This window comes from Manacus candei, unplaced genomic scaffold (genome assembly GCF_025592945.1).
Source record: "Manacus candei isolate 608988 ecotype Guabito, Panama unplaced genomic scaffold, ASM2559294v1 h1tg000162l, whole genome shotgun sequence".
NCBI lineage: Eukaryota > Metazoa > Chordata > Aves > Passeriformes > Pipridae > Manacus > Manacus candei.
In genome coordinates this window covers 15268-37601 of record NW_026138210.1, presented here as the reverse complement: position 1 = coordinate 37601, position 22334 = coordinate 15268, and the positions used below count along the sequence as shown (strand labels likewise).

The following is a 22334-nucleotide window of genomic DNA, read 5'->3' as shown; positions in this document are numbered from 1 at the left end:
GTGACATCACAGAGCCAGTGGTGACCTCACAAAGACAGCGGTGACATCACAGAGATATTGGTGACATCACAGAGACAGAGGTGATGTCACAAAGACAGCAGTGACATCACAAAGACAGCGGTGACATCACAGAGACATCAGTGACATCACAGGGACATCGGTGACATCACAGGGACAGCAGTGACATAACAGGGACAATAGTGACATCACAGAGACAGCAGTGACATCACAGGGACATCGGTGACATCACAGGGACAGCAGTGACATCACAATAAAAGCAGTGACATCACAGGGACAGCGGTGACATTACAAAGACAGCGGTGACATCACAAAGACAACGGTGACATCACAAAGATATCAGTCACATCACAGAGATATCAGTGACATCACAGAGATATCAGTGACATCACAGAGACAGTGGTGACCTCACAGGGACAGAAGTGACATCACAGGGACATTGGTGACATCACAGAGACATCAGTGACATCACAGGGACTGCAGTGACATCGCAGAGACAGCGGTGACATCACAGGTGACATCGGTGACATCACAGGGACAGCAGTGACATCACAGAGACAGCAGTGACGTCACAGGGACAGCGGTGACATCACAGAGACAGTGGTGACATCACAGAGATATCAGTGACATCACAGAGACAGCAGTGACATCACAGAAACAGCAGTGACATCACAGGGACAGCAGTGACATCACAGGGACAGCAGTGACTATTACGACCCGCCCCAGGAAAAAGGCGGGGGGGTAACTCAGGTTTTATCAATAATTCCCTTGGGGTGGATTAAAGTGAAATGACACTGAATAATCGGTGTCTGAAAACATATTGACAAGGTTTATTTTAACAATTCTGTATCAACAGGTATGCCAGCATTTTGGGGGCTGTCATATAACAAGGCCAACCTTTCGGGGGAGGAGAAAAATGCATAGGGGAGAGAAAGACAGGGTAAGAGTAAGGGAGAGCAAGAAAAAAGAAAAGATGAGAGTGGTAAAAACGTATATAGTCACCACCCATTGGATCCAGCCATGTAAAAAGCAATGGTCTGGATCCGCAGGCGGTGGGGGGAGAAGAAGGAAAAACACCCCCCAACCCCCCAAAGTCACCAGTCAATATCCATATCCTTTGCACCTCCCCCAAGGTGGGGAGTTGTTTCCATACGGGGTTGTCCCCCTTTTTGGCACGGAGTTCATGTGGAGGGCGTGGTAAACTCGGCTCTTCCCGCCTTTTCGGGGCTTGACATCTTCTGCACTGGAGGAGGGGGGATGGGCCCTGTTGCCCATCAGAAAGTCAAAAGCCTGCAGAAGTCTCTTAGAATGCATAAATCATTAACTGTTCCAGTCTCTGACACCCCCCAAAGTGCGGGCGGGGCTGGATTGGGGGGTCCCGGCTGGGCCGGGGCCACGGGGAGGGGCTGCGGCCACCGGTGGCTCAGGAGCTCTGTGGGGAGTGAAAAGGGGGTGAGAGCGGGGTGGGGGGCAGGGCGGGCACAAAGGCTGTGGGCAAGGGGGGGGACAAAACCGCCGGGGACCCCCCCTTTACCTTCTCCCACAGGTAGAAGCCGAGCCCCAGCGCCAGGAAGACCAAGCCCAAGATGAAGCCCCCGACCCCCACCAGGATCTTGCTGTGGACGGTGTCCGGTGGCATCTCTGGGGGGAACTGGGGGGGTCAGCACCCCCAAAACCTCCTCCCACGCACCCCCCGGCACCCCACAGAGCCCGGCCCGCTCTCCCCCAGCCCACCCGGGGGTCCCTCCAACCTCCTGCCAGTCCCTTCCCAGCCCCTGTAGGGATCCCACCCAGCCCCTCCCAGACCCTTTAGGACCCTCCAACCCTCTCCCAGCACCCCCAGCACCCACCAAACTCCCTCCCAGTCGCCCCCAGTCGCCCCCCCGGTGCTGGGGGGGCCGGGCCGTACCCCAGTGCCGGCTGAGGGGGTGCTCCAGGCTGACGTGCTCCACCTGGCAGCTGTAGGTGACCCCACGCCGGGGGGGGATTTCCAGCATCACCAGCACCTGGTAGCTCCAGTCCCCGTTGGAGACCACGTCGGTGGCCACCACGTGCTCTGGCAGCTCCTGCCCATCCTGGAACCACCTCACCTGCACCGGTGCAGGGTAGAAATCCATCACGGAGCAGAGCAGGCGGCCGGGGCCGGGCTGGGAGCTCGACAGCACCAGCGAGATGGACACGCTGGGGGGCACTGGGAGGGACGGGGGAGACACTGGGCTGAGCTGGGGGGCACTGGGAGGGAGGGGAGAGGACTTGTAGGACATTGGTAGGGATTGGGATGGCAGTGGGAGGGGCTGGGAATAGAGTGGGGGAGAAGGGGCTGGGCTGGGGGGACACTGGGGAGAGAGTTGGGAGGTGTGGGAGTGAAGTGAGAACGACTGGGAATGGAGTGAGAGGATCTGGGAATGGAGTGACGGGGACTAGGAATGACTGGAAATGACTGCAAAGGACTGGGAATGACTGGTGTGGACTGGGAAGGAAGCGATGGGGACTGGGAGGCTGAGTCGTGGTGAGGGAACTCTTTGCTTTGGGTCTGCCTGGCAACTGGAGCGTCATCAGAGAGACGCGCTGGGATTGGCTGAGGGGCGTGAGCTCGGTGGCCCCAGCGGGGTGGAGACGGCGGGGGGGGGCACTGGGAGAGGCTGGGATGGACTGGGATGGAGTGAGAAAAAGTGGAATGGACTAGGAGAGACTAGGGGGCATTGGAAGGACTGGGAGAGACAGGAAAGAACTGGGAAGGGGCAACAGGCCAAGGGAAGGGCACAGGGAGGGCTGAGGGGTCTGAGGTGATTCCCAGGGAGGGTTTGAAGGGCTCCAGGGTCATTCCCGGAACAGGGGCTGAGGGGACCCGCTCTGCCCCACGCTCACCTCTCCTCTCCACGATGAAAGGAGCACCAAGTTTGTAGTTGGCCGGCAGAGCCTGTCCACTTCACCCCGTTCGTACTCCAGAATTACGGGGTTGCTGTTCCATTGCCTGGCCCAGAATTCTTACGGGGTGTCCCCCACATAGACCCCCACATCGCTGTCGAAGTGGGCGTACTGCTCCCGGTTGTAGATGTACCTGTCCACATACCTCACCCGCTTGGTGCCGTTGATGAAGTAACACTCGGCCTTTCCCATCCACTGGAACACCCCTGTGTGTGCAGGACACGGGTCAGGGGGTGCCCCGTCCACCCCCATCATCCCCATCCCCCCAAAGCAGGCTGGGAGCTCAGGAGGCCACCCCGGACCCCCCTTTCCCATCCCCTCTGCCCCACGGACGCCCCAGCACCGGCTCTTGGCTGGGGGGGAACCCCCCCATCAGCCCCCAGGGATGGACAAGGGTGGCTGGGGATCCCCCCACTGCGGATTCGACCCCCCCAGAGCCCCAAGGAACCGCTCCAGGGCTCAAGAAACACCTAGGGACCCCCATGGCACCCCTCTGCCTGCTCTCCCACCCACCCCTTTCCCCCCTCTCCCACCCCTTTCCCACTGTCCCCACAATCCCCAGACCCCCCGCACTCACTTTGGGGTTCCCATCACCCTCCCACTCACTCTGGGCCTTCCGACCCCCCTCCCACTCACTTTTGGGGCTCCCACACCCTCTTTTCTCCCCTCTTTCCCCCCCTTTCACACCCCAACCCCCTGCCCGCCCCCCCCGCTCACCAGACAGCTCCTCGCCCGCAGCCGGGGGGGCTCCCAGCACCACCAGCACCGCCAGCACGGCCCCAGCTCCCCGCACACGCTCCATGCCCAGCGCCGGACAGCTGCTGACAGCCCAAAACCAGCCGGGTGGCGCCGTTTTGGGGGGTTTGGGGCGCGCTGGGCTTGGCTGAGGGCGCAGTTGGGGCCCTTTTTTCGAGGCGTCTTCCCGGCGACTGATGAGTCATCAGCGCGGCGCGCTGGGATTGGGCGCCGGCGGCGTGGGCGCTTTGGGATTGGCTGAGGGCCGTTGGGGGCCCCCGCGGCAGCCCCGGGGCTGGGGGGTTCGGGGGGGTCCGTGGGCTGCGGGGGAGGGGGGAGCTCAGGGCCCACCAAAAATGCCCAGCCAGGGCTCCCAAAGCTCAGGGCAACCCAAAAACGCCCATCCAGGGCTCCCGCAGCTCCCACGGGCCCCCAAAATCACCGGAGGGCGGTCTCTGATTGGCTGAGCTCGGGGAGGGCTCCGTTCCGGACGGGTCTGCCCGGCAGCTGATGACGCAACAACAGCTCTCGCTCCCATTGGCTGCTGCTGCTGACCCTGCCCGGGACCTGGGGGGTCCAAGGTGGGTTTGGGGGGTTCCAGGATTGCTGGGGATGGGGTTTGGAGTGTCGTGGATAGGTGGGAATGAGGGTCTGGGATGCCGGGTGTGCCCAATAACCCTCTGTTCGTGAGATTTTGGGAGTCCGGGAGTGTTTGAACCCCCCCTGTTCTCATGAGTCTGGGAGTGTCCTAACCCCTCTATTTTAATATTTTGGGCTCTGGGCGTGCCCAAACCCTTGTTTTCACAATTTTGGGGTCCTGGGAGTACCTAAACTTCTCTTTTCCAGGATTTTTTTTGGATCTGGGAACACAAGGAGACAATGGGGAAAGGGATGGGGACACCAGGAGCAGGATGGGAAGACCAGGAGAAGACTGGGGACACCAGGAACTGGGAATGGGGATATTGGGAGTTGGGAATGGCAACACCAGGAATGGGAACCAGGGGGGACCAGGATGGGGTCACGGGGAACAGGTTGGGCATTACCAGCAACTGGTAATGGGAACACCAGGAGCGGGAATAGGAACGTGGGGAACCAGGATGAGGACACTGGGGACAGGAACGGGGACACTGGGAGCAGGCTGGGCATTACCAGCAATGGGAATGGGCACGGAAGAACGGGAATGGGCACGTCAGGAACTCTCTGTCTCTGGTGGCCCCCCGGGCTGTGCCTTGGAGCCCTGACAGCTCCTGCAGGTCGCAGCTTTCCCAAGGCCTGGCAGCCCTCGCTGCCGTTGCCGGTCCTGCAGCGCCGGGCGGGACGCGTTGCGGATCCCGCCGGGCTCCGGCGCTGCCACGGAACCCGCCGGCACCGTCAGCCCGCACGGCACCCACGGCAAGGGGCACCACGGCCGGGCAGCTGCTCCCCACGGCATCGCCAGCCCACAGCACCCGGCAGCTCCCATTGACTCACTGCAGCAGGAGAGCAGCAAAGCCTGGCAGCAAACTCCCAGGGCAATTCTAGGGGCCAAAGGGACGCTTCCAGCAGCATTCCAGAGTTGAGCATTCCCGCAGAATTCCTTCTCCAGCTCTGCAGCCTCTCGTGCTGTTCCAGGGCTGTCGGGTTTACACTGCCCTCCTGCTGCCCCTGGCTCAGTGCTCGCCAGGTTCAGTGCCCCCTCGGCAGCCCCGGACAAAAGGAGGGCACTGCTCTGCTCTGCTTTCTGCTGCTGAACATCTTCATTCTCCTCCTCGCAAGGACCCACAACTCTCCCGCTTTCCAAAGAGCAGCAGCACTTGGCAGGCCCGGCAGGATCTTCCCCACAAAGGCCGTGGCACTGCCCTGTGCTCGTCCTGCCACAGGAGCTCAAGGCTTCTGCACAGCACAACTTCCCAGCAGTGACCTCCCTGCTCCAGAGGGATGAGGAGCCTCTGCTGAACTGCAGAGATTCACACACTGCAACCACTGCACTGCCTGCATTTCCTGCCATTCTGCAGCACTTGGGCATCTACTGTGGCTCTTCCTGCTGTTTAAGAAGGAGCTTTGCAAGCCCTGGGAGCTGGATGGAGTTTTGTTCCAGCTGCCAGCTAAGGAAGTTTTCAACCTGTTACACAATACATGTAATGAAAACTCCAGTGATTTAAGAACTTGGACTCCAGCAGAACTGTTGGATTATTTATTTCATCAGGAAAAATAGACCAGGAAATAAAGCCATCCCTTAATATATGTAAGTGAAATGAACTCATTTAGGTAAATAAATAGGCTCTAAAAAGGAAGTTACTGAGTTTTATATATGGATACGTTAGAGAAGGGAGCAGGATACAATGCTTGGGATGCTCCTTGGAATACTAGTCCAGAAATGTCTTAGTACAGAGCATGAGACTCCACAATAGAATCCTACCAAGTAATTATATCCACATAGGAAAGGAAATTGTTGGGGATCCTGACCTGGCTTTTGGAGGTATCAGGAGCTCCTAAAAAACAAAGATCTTAAACTGAAAGCTTTATTCAAGTAGCTGAATCTACCCAGCACAGGGCCTTCTACAGCTCATGGTGAGCTTTCTTTCAAGGCAGAAAACCCCAAACAGGCACAATCTTCCATTCCAAAGTCTCACTCAACTGCCTTCATCTCATCCCTGCCCTCCCCCAAGAAGATTCCACCAGCCAAGCCCAGGGCACTCCAAGGGAAACCCTTGGGTGACCTTGTCTGGTGTTCCCTGGGCACTGAGGGAAGAAGAGAAGTTTATCAAGGTGCCAGATGCCCACGGAGATCTTGGAAATCAGCTCTCCAGGATGCTTTGCAGCCCTTCTCAGTCAGCTTGAGCTCTTCAAACACACTTGTCCTCAGCGTTTTCTCTGAAAGGGTCACTATGGTCTGAAGGGTCAAACTCAGAAGTGTCTGAACCTGCAGACAGTCCTTCCTTCCAGGCAGAGATGCAGCTGCTTGGGAATGTTATTCCCTGCTCTCAGCTTCCCACAGAGCTGTGGGCACACATTCTCCAGGCAGCTCACTGAATGCAGAGTTTCCTTCCAACCTGAAGGGAGTCTTTGCTCTACAACATCTCTGCCAGGTGGCACTGTGTGATTGCAGGCTGGTTCTCCTGGCTCTGCCTGTGTCCTGCTCTCCTTGGAAAGCACCATGTCCGTAAGGATCCAGATGTTGATCCTGATCTTGAAGAGAATCAATAAAATATCATTAAACAGGCATAAAACGTCGAGAATTGATGACTGAAATGCCAGATCTGTCTGAAAATAGACACAAATACAGTGTTGTGGAGCTCCTGGCCGGGCTTTCCCAGCTGTGTGCATTGGCCGGGAAGCCCTGGGGCCTCACTTGTCTGCCCCCTAATTAGGAGCAATTTATTAGACCAATTAACCACGGAGTCATTTGCCCCTGAGCTGCTTTGTTCCTCTGCCAGGCACAGGCCAGCCCGGGCTCCGCAGGCTGCAGGGCTGCTGCGTCCTGTCAGTGCTCAACACCTGGGATTTATTTGCCCCAAAAAGGGAAAACGGCCCCGAATCCCGTGGGCCGAGCGCAGGAGGGGACAGAGTTCTGGCACAAAACTCCACCCGCCGGGTTTGCCCAGCCCGGGAAGAACCAAGGGCCCCGCAGTGAGGTGGGACCCCCCAGCAGCCCTTGTGTGCCGTGCCCAACTGAAGCCCTCCCTGGGGCGCTCGGGGCTGGCTGGGCACACTGGGAGCGCTGGGAAGGGCCCCGGCTCGGGGCGGGGGCGGCGGGTGCCCAGCAGTGACTGAGGGCAAGGGCCTTCACAGGGACCCCCCGCGCCCCTGGCTGCCCACGGGAAGGGTTTTTTGGTCCCCCTGAGCGATTTGGCGGCGTTTCTGGGCTCGGCGGGGCCGGGCAGGCGGCAGCGGGACACGCGGGGCCCGGGCCGTGCGGCGGAGCCGGGTGGGAACTGCGGGGCGGCCCCAGCGGGGCCCGAGGGCGGAGCGGAGCCGGTTGGGAACGACCCCCGATCCCCCCGGGGCCAGGTCTGATGCCGAAAAAGCAGCACTGATAAGAAGGAGTATCTTGGCCAGCCCCCAGAGCTGGGAAGCATTCCAGAAGAAGAAACTGTTTTTTCACGCCTGTGACCAAAGGATAATTTGGAGAAGGGATGTTCCCCAAAGGGCCACCAGAGACCCTCGAGAGACCCCTACTCTGATGTAAATGAGTTCTGAGAACTGATTCAAAAGTGTAAGAGAATCTGTGGGAGTGTTTAGTATATATGCATGAGTTTGGGGAAGTGTAATGCACATGTATTAGTTACATCCACAGAAACCAGGGTGTGAGACAGCCCAGTGTGGGGGTGATGTGAGGAGACCCCCCCACCCATGCACCCAGTGCCAAAAAAAATTAAACCGCTTTCTAATCCTGACATTGCAGTGACAGAGAGTTTTATTCCCGTTCGGTGACAGTCCCAGTTGCTCCCAGTATGATCCCTGTTGCCCCAGTTCTGGTCCCGAGGGGTCCCGGTCCTGCTCCTGCTGTATCCCGGTGTCCCAGTCCATCCCAGTCCATCCCAGTCCCTTCCCAGCAGCCGCCGCCGTTTCCCGGGTCCTGCCCCCCCCGCCCCCCCAAGATGCTGACGGGGGTCGGGGCTCCGTCTTTGCCTTCGTCTCCCTGGGCTGGGGCTCGGCCTCCGCCCGCGGGAGGAGCTGAGGGGGGTCCCCGGGGGTCGTGTGTCCCCCCCGGAGCGTGTGCGCCCCCCCGGGACCCCCATCCCGCTGTCCCCCCCTTTTCTCTCCCCACGGAGCTCCTGCCCCAGCTCCCGCTCCCCCCTGGCAGGGGCTTTGGGAGCCCCCCTTTGCCTTGACCCCAGGACCCCTGCGGGGGGCAGTGGGGGCTGCCCAGGGCGGGCACTGGCCCAGGGAGATCGCCCCCCGCCCCCGCGGCATCCGCTGATCGCGGCCCTTCCCCCGCTTTGGCCCCAAAGCGGCGCCTTTAAGGCCGAGTTTAAGCGCAGGGCCCGCGAGTTCAGCTCGGCCCGGCCCGGGGGTCCCGCCAGACGTGGCCGCGGAGGGTTGTAGAGGGTCTCAGGAGGACTCAGGGTGATCCCAGCAGGGCTCCCAAAGGACATTCCGGTCAGTTCCCAGGAATTCCCCCGTCCCCTCCCCTCCCCCGCGCTGCCTCGGGCACTGTCGCGTCTCCCAACCTGCGGCGCCGGGATCTGCCCGGTGACCGGTGACGTCACGGCCCAGTCGGGTTGCCATTGGTGCAGAAGAACCAGCGGCGCCGGACGCTGCTGTGTGGAGGACGGTAATCCAGAACCTAGACATCAGGTTAGGGTAGGGGCATAAAAAGGTCACCTGAGAGGTGTAATGCAGGAGTAAATGCAGATACTTTGTCTGGGTAAGGGATACAAGGAGCCTCCCCAAGGATGACAGGGATAAAACCAGCTGCTGCAAGACGTGATGAAAAAAGCCATCCAAGCAAAGTCATGCCCGAGCTGGATGCCCCAAGTATAAAAGAAGAAACACCTTGGAGTGGAGCAGGAGCCATATGAACTGTGCTGAGCTGGGCAGGAGTGAAACCACCTGTCCTGAGAAGAACTGAGTAAAACTTGATGCCCCATTCCAGGCAGGGGCCAAACCAGCCAGGTCAAGTGTTGTTAAATAACAACCAGCTGCATCCTTGGCGCATGAGAAACACTATCTGCCTGCTGAGCAGAGGTTACACCAGGTGTCCAGAGGACTGCCTGTTGCTAAACACCTCTGAAACTGTCGGGATAAATAGGACCCTCTAACAAATTGGCTTTTTAGTGTTAGAAAGCAAGGGATTACTTTTATTTGCAGCCCTGCCTGTGCATGTGGCTGACAAAAATCCTGCCTCCGTACTGACAGCAAGACATCGCTTTTCACCTATTTATACAGATTTGGCAAACAAAGAAATTAATGTTCATTGCTTCCAAATTACATCACTCACTCCCTTTCATTAATTAGTATTCTATGTGGGATTGGTTATTAATTTCTCCCTTTCTACTGTAATAACTTCATATCTTTAATCTTTTTTGTATATTTTCCCTCCCCTAGGGATTTTATGACACAAATGCTGAACCTTTGTTAGTCTTCTTCTTTAGCTGCTGGTTTCTGCAGAAGGTCCTTGTAGTCCATAAATCTTGTGTTCCAGATCTCCTCCTTCAACAGGACATCTTTCTCTGACAGGCTTTCTCCACTGAAGCATAACAGGGTTAACTTCAACAAAACTTACAGTTTTAGTACTTTTCCCAGGCTGTGTTCTCCCAAAGGAGCTTATGACAATTTTTACTCCATGCTGGCTAAAGTTGATTTAAGGCTGAACGCACCGCCTATGATGTGTGTTAAAAACAACTAATCAAAAAGTTAATTAGGAACACTAAAAAAATTAGAAAAGTTTTATGATTTCCAACAAGCCCAAAACAACATAGGCCAAGTGCAGCAGGGACAAAACTGTCTCTATCCATTGATGCCAGGAAAAGGCAACAGTAGTAAAACTCAACAGCCACAGGTGCTATTAAGCCGGTATTTGTTTATTTCGGCGCCGGACGTGCAGGGGATAGCTCCGCCTAACACGCGCGTGCCCTCACCATCCAGAGTGGGAGTCTGGCTAAAGCTGCGGCTGATCAAAACCTAACCAACCCTAGCGGCAGGAGTAAATGTGAAGCTGCTAAAAAGCCATCCCGGAACGTTTTCAGAGCTTGAGGACAAGACAGCAGCTGGGCGGGGGCCAGCAGCCAGCCAAGGTCCTCCCAGCGCAGCCTCTGAAGGGTTCCTTTGGCAGTCCCAGTTCAGGGTCAGCCCATGGTTGTACCCTGGGGGTAGATGAAATTAATTGGAAATGAACCCATAAGAGTCCAGGTGCTTTGCTAAGAGTCTCACTGATAGAAGTGGCAGTGAAACCCTCAGCGTCTTGGGGGCCAGAAAAGCTGTGACCTGGCTCAGTTACAGCCCTGAGCAGGCTTTTACTCCTCAGGCCGTGTGGCTCAGGGAAGGTGTGGGAGCTCTGTCAGAGGATGACTAGCCCTTTGCCACCAGCACGGGGGGAGGTCCAGTGGCTTCCACCTGGCGGACGTGCCATGTGGGTTCCTGTGCCCAAGAACCATGTGGTTCCATGTGGTTCCATGTGGTTCCATGTGACCCCATGTCACAAAGGGGCAGAGATGTGGCACCCATCCGGTATCCTGAGGAGCGCGCCAACGAAAATCAGTTGGACAGAGTTGGCCTTCGGGATAACTCAGCTCCTTCCTTTGCTACTTGTGTGCCTGCCTTTTTTGGATGGTTTATTGTTTACTGACCATTTCTCCTCAACTTTCCTCCTCTTTCAAAGGTAATGCTTTGACTTTTGGCACAGATCATAGAGCAGGGTATATGGGATAAAAGTATAGGCTGATTTATACCTTCCTAGCCGTAGGTTGAGCTGTTACAACTTTTATAGGCTGGCCAGGTATGACCTAGGCTAGAATTCCAGTTTGCTGATTCTTGGTTTTTTTTCCATAGCCTAGGATAGGTAAGCAGGGAGGTGACTGTAGTCTGAGGGGATGGGCTCAGCCCACCTTGATTGCTGTGGGAGGGAGGGAGGCAGAAAAAGGAGAGCAGCAAAGGCAGCAGTTAAAGTAGTGGCTGAAAGACGGTCACTCCTAGGAGGTGGGAAAGCCAGAGGGCTCTGTTGCTGAAGCAGTGTCAGGAGAGCAGCAGGGCCTCTTCAGAGAAGGTAACGTACATTGGAGCATTTCAAAAGGGCCTTTGAACCCGCTGTGAGTTGGTGCCCTGCGCCTGATCATAAGGGCGTGAGCTGCAGCTCAGCAGCAGTTACGAGCACCACTGAAAGACTTGGTGGTGGATGCCGTTCTGCGTTTATTTAGAGTTTTGATACTTTCGGTGAGCTACAGTAATTTCTTTGCAACTAGGTGACGGGATTGGTGCTGTTCTCTTTCTGGAGAGAAAGACATCCTTGGTCATCTAAAGCATTGCACTCTCTTCCTGAGAGAGGCAATGGCCACAGCAGGGAACGACTCCTGTGAGTAATAGCTTCACCAGCAGGTTTGGACTTTGTGAACTGCCACAGACAACTGACATGGCTGGGGGTCAAATCCCAGAATGATGTGCTCACAACCTAGAGTGATCTCTGGGATGTTTCCTGAGAGCAGTCCAACTGACCCCCGTGTTTACAATTAGACCCAGGAAAACACCTTTTGTCGCTCCTCTGACACTAGGTACAAGACTTTGAAAGCTGCCATTGCTCGTAGAGAGGTCTGCCATCCTTTGGGTTACCTTCCGTGCTCAGTATTTACTTGTTTTCAACAAGTTACAATCAGGAAAAGGGATGGCTTCACTGATAATCCAGTCTAGAACTCTACTGAGAAAGGAAGGTAGCCTGCGGCCCAGAAATCAGATTGTGGGTTTGTTGGACTCTCAGCAACGTAAACAGGGGAATGGATTTTTCCAAAACAGGAAATTTTAATGGCACTGTTTAAGCTTCCCCTGATGTTGTTGGGTTGGCAGTTGAAGCAGATGGTCCTGAGTGCTCCTGTAGAGACCTCACTGTTTAAATATGCCTTTGTGCCTCATTTCATCTCTTTTCAAATGGAATTTCCCTGCAGTCATTGCCGAGGGAATGACTCCGCCACAAAGGATCCTCTTTCCCCCAGAGAAGATTTGCATGGTCTGGCAGCAAAGACAGAGTGCTGGAGCAGGACTCCTCAATGTGGGCAACACCTGCTTCCTTAATGCTGTCCTGCAATGCCTGACATACACCCCGCCGCTGGCCAACTATCTGCTCTCCCGGGAGCACAGCCAGGCCTGTGAGTACTCTTAGGGACATCTCCCTGTGAATCTGTTAATCAAACCCCAAGGATTCCCAGAACCTGAAATTTGATTTAGGAGAAAAGCAGCCCTTTGTCAGCCCCAGAACTTGTGTTCTTTGTACACTCAGGAGCCACCTGTCCTATCCAGCTGTCTTATTCTTCAGGAAGGCACATCTTTCTAGCTCTGGGTCTCTATTCCTGCAAGTTAAAACCTCAGTTTAGCATTCCTCTGAAGAACATTTTCTATGCACTAAAACGTCCCGTGCTTGTTGAAACACTGGGAGGAGTGGCATATTGCACTGGAGTGGGAGTGGAAGAAGAGGAGTATTCCACCACTAGGGCTATTTTGCTAACCAGAGGACCTTCTCTCCCTCCCTCCTCAGGTCGCCAACAAGGCTTCTGCATGATGTGCATCATGGAAGCGCATGTTAACAAGGTCCTGCGTTCAGTCAGTGCCATCCTGCCTTTGGCTGTTCTCAGGGCTTTCAGATGTATGTGATTTCAGGTTCTTTGACAGGTTTCCTTCCCTTCCTCTAGGAGACAACTACTAACTTCCTGTTTCTTAGTCATAGGAGAACATTTTCAGCTTGGCAGGGAGGAAGATGCCCATGACTTCTTATGCTGTACTGTCAATGCCATGCAGAGAGCTTGTCTGAGTGCAAGCAACGAGTAAGCACAAGCAAGTTACCTTTACAAAGTTCGGAGCCCTTTGGACTCCTTGATGTGGCCTCATCAAGGAAAACCTACAGCCGGGGCTTGGAGGAAGTAATGCTCTGTCTTACTACTTGTTTCCAGCTTGGACATATCATCTCAATCTACTACCATTGTCCATCAAATATTTGGAGGCTTTCTGAGATCCAGAGGTATGTTTCTACAACTACTGCTCTCCTTGGCACTGCCTGTGCCCTTCTGTCTGCCTGTGCCCAACAGCTGGCCCTGGGACTAGCAGGACAGGTACAATGAGCACAAAGCAGTACCATCGTTCCGCTCACCATTGCTGGGCATTTTGATTTTTCCTTCCAGTCATCTGCTTCAGCTGCAAAGCCATTTCTGATTCCTATGAGGCCTTCCTGGATGTCCCCTTGGATATCAAAGTAAGAGGTTTTGCAGTTGTGCTTCAAGACATGGCAAGGCTTTTCCGAGTCAACACATTTGTCCTGAAAGCATATCCTGTGAACACAAGAGGTCTTGGTCGTGGATGGGAAGGGGAACGGATGTTGTCCTCCTGCAGAGGCCATGGCACTGGTCTCTCTGTAGGTGCTGGCTTGAAGCTGGACAAGCACCCATTATGCGCTCTGCACCCTTGACATATCCTCATCCTTCTTTCCTTTGCCCTCCTTCAACACCTGTCTGGCTTCCAGGCTGATGGGTTGGATTGTTTTCACTACTGATGACCCTACATACCATCAGTAGCTCAATGGCAGGTGATAGAGAGAGGGAGCTCTTGATTGCCCCTGAGAACCTCTGGGACAGGGGAAATGTTCAGCACCACACTCTCTTTCTGGCTCCTTCTGGATACAGCTTGCAGATTCATGGCGGGTCTCCTCAGCATCAGCTACAGGGGTTTTCTTGTCAGCTCCTGGAAAATGTTTGGGCCAGGGCATTTGCTGTAGCTCAGTGCACCGATTTCTCAATTCTCCAGGCAGCCTCATCCCTCACTGCAGCTCTGGAGGACTTTGTAACACCTGAGCACCTGGAGGGTGAAAACTGCTTTAAATGTAGCAAGTAAGATGATTACTAACAACATATTAACACTAGACTCTGTGTGAGGGGGCTACAAGTCATTGAGCAGAAGTCATCTTCTCGTGGAAGTTTACTGCACACTGATGAGACACAGTTTTGTTTGTCTGGTTTTTTGGGGGAGGGGGGTTGGGGTTTTTTCTTTGTTTGTTTGTTTGTTTGTTTGTTTGTTTTAAATATGGCACCGAATTGCCTTAAAATAGCATAAGGATGCCCGAGACAAGAAAGGTTGTCTGACTGCCTTGGTGGAAGACAGGGTGCATTTCAGCGCTGTGCTCTGTGCTTGGTTTCAAGGTGTGAGAAGAATGTTGCCGCCACTAAGAGGTTCACTGTCCACTGTGCACCCAAGGTTCTCACTGTGTGTCTGAAGAGGTTTGACTGCTTCACTGGTGGCAAGATCAGCAAGGTGTGTACACTATTGGTGTGCAGCTTTCTCTTCAAGAAGCAGATTTCCTAAAGCAGTATGCTTGTCACAAGCTGCTTGTGTTGGGTTTTTTGGGGTACCTTCTGGGGAGTGGAAAGTTCCTGTGGGAAGACAGGCAAGCACTGTGCTCTGATAGGGCTGCTTTGACTGAGAAGGGTTTCCTGCCACCCAAACGATTTTATGTTGCTTTATGGAAAACCAAGTGCTCATGAGCCCCAGAGATGGATTGATACCCCTGGACTGGCCCCTGCACTTGGTAGGCTCTTTCATGTCACAGACCAGGGTCATTTCTGAGCCCTCTTGGTCTCTCCATAGGTTGTAGAGTATCCGGAGTACTTGGATCTTCGCCCATACATGTCTCAGGCAGATGGAGAAGCACTCCTCTACTCCTTATATGCTGTCCTGGTGCACAGTGGTGTCAGCTGTCATGGAGGACACTATTTCTGCTACACAAAGGTAAAAGAGCAACTTCCTTCCCAATGGGGAAAAATGTGTGCTGGGGAAGATAAACTTTCCTGTCAGTGTTACTGACAGCCAAAGTTTTGGGGCAGAAGGCCTCCTTAGTGGCTGGACTGCATTTGTTTTGACATGCTCTCGGTTTGGCAGTTTCCTACCTGTGTTTTTGGAGAGAAACCATGGAGAGATCCTTGCCTTTTTTTTACAGGCCAGCAATGGATTGTGGTACCGGATGGACGATGAATCTGTGCAGCTGCGTTCCATTGACACAGTTCTCAGGCAGCAAGCCTACCTGCTGTTCTATGCCAGGTAATAACCAGGATTCAAATAGGTTCAGAATACATTTCCTTTTCCTCATTTGCAGTTGTGCTTCTCACCTTCCGGAGTGTTTTTCTCATCAAATGAAATTACTACCTGCATCATTCAGTGCTGTCAAATCTGAACTACTCCGTGTCTGTCCTTTACTGGGCTTCAGGCTGCGGCCCGGATGGAATCTGCTACTTGCCTGGTCTCTGATGTTGACTCTTGTAGATAAGAGGACTTAAAGAGGACGTCCAGGAAAGATGGGGAGGCACCATTTGTCAGGGAATGTAGTGACAGGATGAAGGCTATCAGTTTTCAGCTAACAGAGGGCAGGTTTACATTAGATATTGGGAAGGAATTCTTTGCTGTAAGGGTGCTGAGACACTGGCACAGGTTGCCACAGCATCTGTGGGGGCCCCATCCCTGGAAGTGTTCAAGGCCAGGTTGGACAGGGCTTGGAGAACCCTTGGAATAGTGGAGGGTGTTCCTGCCCACCACAGCGGGGTGGAACGAGATAAAGTTAAAGGTCCCTTGCAACCCAAACAAGTCTGTGAATTTCTGAAATGGAGGCTGTGGGAGGTATAGAGATGAGGTTTTTGTTGGGACAGAGGCAAACTTGGTGGGAAGACCCTAGCTGAGTTTCCCATTAGTGTCCTTGGTTAAGTCTTCTCTCTGTCATAGAAGCCTCTCTGAGAAAATGACTGAACCCCAGAGGAGGTTGCAACAACAGCTCTAAACTGAGATGACTCTTTTGTTTTTCTCCAGATGCTCTGATCTGAGAATTGGAGAAAGGGCTTCTTCCTCACTGGCACCATCACATGCCCCTTCCTTCCTCAGTCAGTGTGTGGCCAGCAGCAAGCAGGCGGGCTCTGTTGGACCACAGGCTCTGACTGGTAGGACTAAGGTAACTTTGGGGTCATGGGTCAGGGCATCAAAGTGGATTTCTTTCTGGGATCTCAGCATTTCTCTTTTGCCCCTCACACACCGCACCTCTCTTCACAACCACAACGCTGCTCCCTCTCAAAGCATCCCACCTGGATCCATCCCTTTTGTGCGCCTCTGGCCTTTTGGTCTTAGTAGCCCTCCAAAAGAGCCTTTTGGAGGCCCCAAACTGTCCTGTCCCAGAACTTGTAGGGGTTCCCCACTGCTCTGATCCTTTCAGGAGAAAAGGGCAGGAACTCTGCACAGCTCTCTTTGCAGGGCATGAAGGACACTGGCAGGGAGCGGTCCCGGAGCAGATTCCCTGTGTGGGGCAGGGATCTCCGCAGCTGCTCTGGGGACACCACAGACTATGATGACGCTTCAGAGAGAAGAACTGGTCCTCCAAGTCGTGACCGTGGTCCTAGGGATAGCACAGCTGCAAGGCCTTCCAAGAGGATCTGCCGGTGGGCTCCCGCTCCCAGGGCTGCTCAGGAGCAAACCTTGCTGAGGCAGAGGGAGCCAAGCAGATCTGTGCGGGGAACTTACAACCTTGGCAGCCGGTTTGTGCAGTCCACAGACTATGACCGCTCCCTGCGGAAGAGAAAGAGGGAGAGAACAAGTCCTCCACGTTGTGACCAAGTCTTAGTGAACACTGCAGTTGCAGGGCCCTCCAAAGCCAGCTCCAAGCAGGCTCTCATGCTCCGGGCTGCTCGGGAGCAAACCCGACAGAGGCAGAGAGAGCAGAGAAGATCAACATGGCGGGGCTATGATTGCCACAGCCAGTTTGGGCAGCACACAGACTACCGCCCTTCAGAGAAGAAGAGGAGGGTTTCCACGCCCCAGAGATTCACGTCAGACAAGCATTCAGGGCACTCTGGCAATGATGGCGTTGGATTATGGCCCTGGCTCAAGCAGAACGGAAGACTAGCACTGCGTTTATTAGCCAAGGCATCCTTGTTTTCGATACGCCTTCTCAGACCTGAGTGAATGATTTATCTAAGTAGATGATAGTTACAATAATATAGAAATATCATTAGAAATATAGACATATATATGGAAATATAGAATATATAGAGAGAGAAGTATATATAGAAATATAGAAATATATAGAGAAATATAATATAGAAATATAGAGAGAGGTAATACTTTATAATACATTATTACATGTTATATATATTCAGCAATAGATAGTAATGTTATAAGAAATATTATTAAAATAATAAAATAAGAAATACTAAAATACTGTAATCAGAATTATTTATTCCACGTTGTAGACAATTATAGCTACAAACATCTCAGCCTCAGCCATATCAATCAACAGAACTGGTCTACTCTGGCCTCAAATCGGGAGGCCTGGAGACACACCATCTGTAACGCTGCTGTTTCCTTTGAGAACGCACGCAGAATCACTCTCGAGGAGAAAAGACAAGGGAGAAAGAATCATGTCTTGCAGAATATACCACCTAGGGAGTCTTTCTGCTGTGCCTTTTGCAATCGGATATGTCTATCTCGCATTGGCCTCCTAAGCCACCAGCGTGCTTGTAACAAATGTGGATAGAGCCTTCTTAAATCTTCGTTCGAGAAGCCCAGCCACGATGATGTGTTTAAGACGGGTGTTCCATAATTTAGTGTTCTCACTGAAACCATGCAAATCGTGCGCCACTCGCTCACTGCCCACTCCTCCTTTCCTTCCCACTCCCCCTCCATCCTGAGGCAGGCTGGACGGGAGAATTGGAGGCACAAAAGGTAAAGATCGCAGGTTGAGATAAGAACAACTTACTGGAAACGGCAATGAAAGAAGAAAACAGTGCAGCAACAGAACAGTAACAGAAACAATCCTAATAACAGAGTGTACAAGGGAGGCAAATGACTCACACATGATTGCTCACCAGTTGGTGCCCAACTTTGCCACCACGCACACAACCTGGAAGAGACCCCTTCCCCCATCCTTGACAAAATGAGGAATAACCTCTATGTCCTGGCTGTGCCCCCTCCTGGATACTGCCCAAATTAACACTGCCCTGACCAGAAGCAGGACAATCACCTTCAGGATCTGCAGCACAGCTTTCGGGTCTGCACCGGAGGCACTGGATCCCTCCATGCCAGGGAGGGGAGACATCAGAGATGAGCAGACTTTGGAAATCCCTCACCTCTCACTCCGGCCCATTTTTTCTCATTTTATGGGATGGAAGAATACATACCCAACTCCTCCCAGTGTCCTTCTCACTGGAAATGCCCTGAGCTTTGGTTCCTTTGCTGACATGCTGCTTCCTCTGGGAAAAGCAGCCAGAAAACCCAAGGCCATTGCTTTGAGGGAAGGTCTTTCTTAGAACACTTTTCCTGAAGTGCACCCAGGAAGGCTGGGCTGCAGCAGCACATGGCCCCCATGGCTTTGCTACATCTCCTCCAGAACACCTGGAAGCCCTTCTCTCACCATCCAGCCGCTCCCCTGCCCTGTCTTCCCCACCCCACAGGGATGCTGCCGAGGAGTTAACAAACTTCACAGTTCAATCCTGATATCCCACTGCTGACTGGGATGGGGGGAGACCAGGGGCAGTTTTGGCCCCCATCAGCACCAGCTCTTGGGACAGCCAGGCTCTCTCCTGACATGTGGGCTCATCTCTGCAGCTTTGCTGTCCTCCACAGGGCGTTTGCTGAACAAAATCATCTTCTAGAAAAGATATATGACACCAGCCCAGGGGTCAGCAGCACCACATGAGAGCTTGGCAAGATGCCCTGAGGACAGCCAGGCCAGGCAGAGAGAGGTGGAAGGACCACAGGGGCTCTCTGAAGCAGCCACATTGTACAACAGAGACAATGAGGCTAAATAAACACTGGGCTGAAAGATGAGAGTGCTCTTACAAGGGAAATTTACAGCTGCTGTACAGGCCTGGGGCTCTTGCTGGAAAGCTTCAGTCTCTGGGCTCCCGGTGCCCAAAGGCATTGCAGATAACTCCTTCTCAAGCAATGGCAGGGAGCAGGGTGGAGAAGTCAAGGATGAGGCAGATCAGAAAGACTGGGGCAGCACAAAGAGATCTACAAGGGAGAGAGACAGCATCTGAAAGGCACTCCTTGCTGACCTAGGAGCTGGTGCCGTGGGCTCTACAACTGCTGCCTGCAGTCAGCTTGGAAGCTCTGGCAGTTTTAACAGGAGGTTTGTCTGCAAACAAGATGGAGAGATGTTACGATGATGGATGCGGGTATATTCCTGACCTAGGCTCTCCAGAGGGAGATTTGCTGTCTCCTCATGGGCCATAGAGGCTTTTAATATGGGATGAACTTCTCTTGGTCTCCCCAAGCTCATGTCCAACCTGTTCCATGGCCTCTGACTGCGATCTGCTGTCCACCTAGCTTCATCCCCCCTCACAACCCTGGGGACTCCTTGGAGATGAAGGGCTGCTGTGCCAGCACCTACTGCTCCAGGAAGGGAGTGCAAGGTGAAGATGCTACACTCGCAGGTGCAAAGAAGGTTCATTTTGCCATGGGATCCCAGGAGGTCACCATGCACATCGTCAATGGGGTCTGAAAAAAGAAAACTTACAGATGTTGAGGCAGCTGAGCTCATCAAGCACATGTAGAAAAGCTCCTGATTTCAGTATGGCTGGCTCTTTTGAAAAGCCCCAGGAAGGAAGATTTGGTCTCAGGCATCATCAGCCCCATTGGCCAGTCTAGACAGAACTGCCTGGACTTGAATCAGAAGTTGGTGGATAAGAGATTTAGCTTCGTTTAGCTAGAGATGGGATATCTCTCTCCAGTGAGCCAGCTGCTTGCCATTCCGTTAGTCCCTGACCACAAGCAGCACTGAATCTGTGATCTCTCCCCCTCCAGTTTCTCAGAGTCCCTGGGTAACCCTGAAAGCACTGCTTCAGTATCAGCTTCTGCAAGAGGCCTTCCAAAAAGCAGCTAGGGGATTAGGTGAGGGGAAGAACCAGAAAATCGCACACATTCTTCCCTGGATTCGTGAAAGACAATAAGAAAGAAATACAAGACCCCCAAAAGCAAGTCCACTTGATGGGAGCGGCAGGGGAGCATCTCTGGTTCAGTAGTGATACGACGCACTCAACTGCAGCTTGCAGACAAGAATCCTGAAACATTCCAGTAGCCAAGATTGCCACCTGATCCCAAGGTCCCCTGTCCTCTGCCCCATGCATTTCCACGGGACCAAAGCCCCTCTGCACAGCAAAAGGAAAGTATGTGAATGTCCACACATGGTAACTTGCTCCTGGCCTTTTCAGCCTATGGAGGAAGACAACTTCCCTCATTAGAAAATGAAGCAGGTCTGACCTGGACTTTCTCAAAACACTCTAAAGCCAGAGGCAGGTTTCTCCCACAAGCGACAGCAAAGCCCTCCTCCTGCCCATGTTGTTTGGGAAATGGCACAAGAACCAAGAGAATCACAGAGAGATTCACACCTTCCGAGACACCAGTGAGTGCAGCCCCTCCTGACATCATCTGGGCAGAAGCCTCCAGCCCTTGGGATGACTTTACCTCCTAACAGAAGTGCCAGAGCATCTGATCTGGATTTACCAGGCCTGCCTTAGTACCATGCCACAATAATTGTTGCAGCATCCCAGCCTTTCCTTGCTTGAGCCAGTCTGTTTATAGGTTGTTTGGATCTCCACCTCCACATTGCAGGGGGATTGAACACCACTGATCACATCCACTTCTACCTCTGACCTGAAGGGAGAGGAAGATTTCCCCATTTGCTGTTGTGGCAAGTGGCGCCTCTCTGCAAGAGATTTCATCTCCTGCTCGGGGCCCCTCTGCACTGGCCAGGCTCACTCCATGCTGCTGGACCTCTCCCAGCCCCTCTAAGCAGGGCTCCGGTCAAGTCTTCGTAACAACTCCCCATTCCTCAGAATAGCTTGGCACTCCTGTAGCAGTTTGGGTGGGGAATGCCAAACTCACACCAACGAATGGCTCTGTCCAATCACCTGAGGAGTAGCAGGTACCACCCAGTGCGGAGGTCAGCGCTTGAATAAAGACCTCCCCAACTTTTCTGGGTGCAGCTGGTAAGGCGATTTTGTTATAAAAGTAGCGGGGCAACTGAACTGCTTAAAGGGAGGAACAAAAGGGCACAAAAAGCACTGCGCAAAATGGCTCCAGCCTTAAATAACGTGGGTAAGGAAGGCACTGGAACAGAAGATGGGGTTTAGGCGGAGCATGCAAATTACAACCAACCATAGGAGATAGGGGCTGAACATAACCCTATACGGTACTGCGTCAAGTATCAACCAATGAAAGGACAGAACATACGCCCAGTACAATACAATACAACAACTTATATGCAAAATCTACAATTTCCTTATTAATTACACATTTTCAGACTGCCACAACCCAGCCTGCCCCATGCAGAGCCCTGGGGGTGGCTCCTGCTACACCCAATGCCAGAAGAACACCACAGGAGACCCTGGGGACGGAAGAAGGGAAGGAAAGAAGGAAATCTCAGTGCTATGGATCTGGAGCAGCTGGGGGAACTCCAGTGCCTCCCAAGATGCCCTGTCAGACACGTGAGGAACTGCAGAGTCGAGAGCTCTCCCCACGCACCCCTACGGCCCGCTCCGAAATAAATACCGTTGACTGCCCATGGAAGGTCCCCTTCAGAGTAGCGACACGATCCCCGTAGCCCCTTGCTCTGGATTCACCCGCCCATTCCTGGCCTCACCCCTTTGTGCCCAGAGCCCACTAGCTTTGAGCTACAGGGAGCAGAGGGGCTCTGTTGCCACCCTGTCAGGCAGCGTGAGCTGTAGAACAGCTCCAGTGGCCAAGTGCAGGGCTAAGCTCTCCATGGGACTGTGTCTGGCTTCAGGCAGTTTTCTGACAGGGAATGGGACTATTCTAGCCCAAAGGGAGCAATCAGGATCCAACATCTGCTTTGTTTAAGGCTATCAGGAGCCTTCTTGGTCGCTTATCCTTTGATTTTTGTCCAAATCTTGAAGTGGTTTTGATGAGGTACAAAAAGGAGGTGCAGAAAGCATGCCTTCCTCCCCCATAGACACACTTTCCCCTCAGATCAGGGGGATCAGACC

At 53.5% G+C, this 22334-nt stretch overlaps 1 protein-coding gene and 1 pseudogene across 1 annotated transcript; one reads left to right on the top strand and one right to left on the bottom strand.

Annotated features, from left to right (window-relative positions):
- Nucleotides 1-1441: 1441 nt before the first annotated feature.
- LOC127463482 (class II histocompatibility antigen, B-L beta chain-like) lies at nt 1442-3748 on the bottom strand (annotated as a pseudogene).
- A 6737-nt stretch (nt 3749-10485) lies between these two features.
- On the top strand, nt 10486-19831 carry LOC127463481 (ubiquitin carboxyl-terminal hydrolase 42-like). Its single transcript, XM_051772949.1, has 15 exons — nt 10486-10984; nt 11565-11674; nt 12258-12458; nt 12845-12952; nt 13028-13130; nt 13257-13324; nt 13485-13555; nt 14104-14186; nt 14496-14607; nt 14941-15081; nt 15290-15390; nt 16150-16288; nt 16585-17156; nt 17935-18051; nt 19657-19831. The coding sequence occupies exons 2-15, from the start codon at nt 11650-11652 to the stop codon at nt 19829-19831; spliced, it is 2016 nt and encodes a 671-aa protein (XP_051628909.1). The 5' UTR covers nt 10486-10984; nt 11565-11649.
- Nucleotides 19832-22334: the final 2503 nt, after the last annotated feature.

Excerpts from the sequence above, each read along its gene's own strand:
- LOC127463481 (XM_051772949.1), top strand. The coding sequence starts at position 11,650 with ATGGCCACAGCAGGGAACGACTCCT. Across the intron at positions 12,459-12,844 it reads CCGGGAGCACAGCCAGGCCT|GTCGCCAACAAGGCTTCTGC; the intron begins GTGAGTACTCTT and ends CTCCCTCCTCAG. Across the intron at positions 18,052-19,656 it reads GAGAATTGGAGGCACAAAAG|CTTCATCCCCCCTCACAACC; the intron begins GTAAAGATCGCA and ends CTGTCCACCTAG.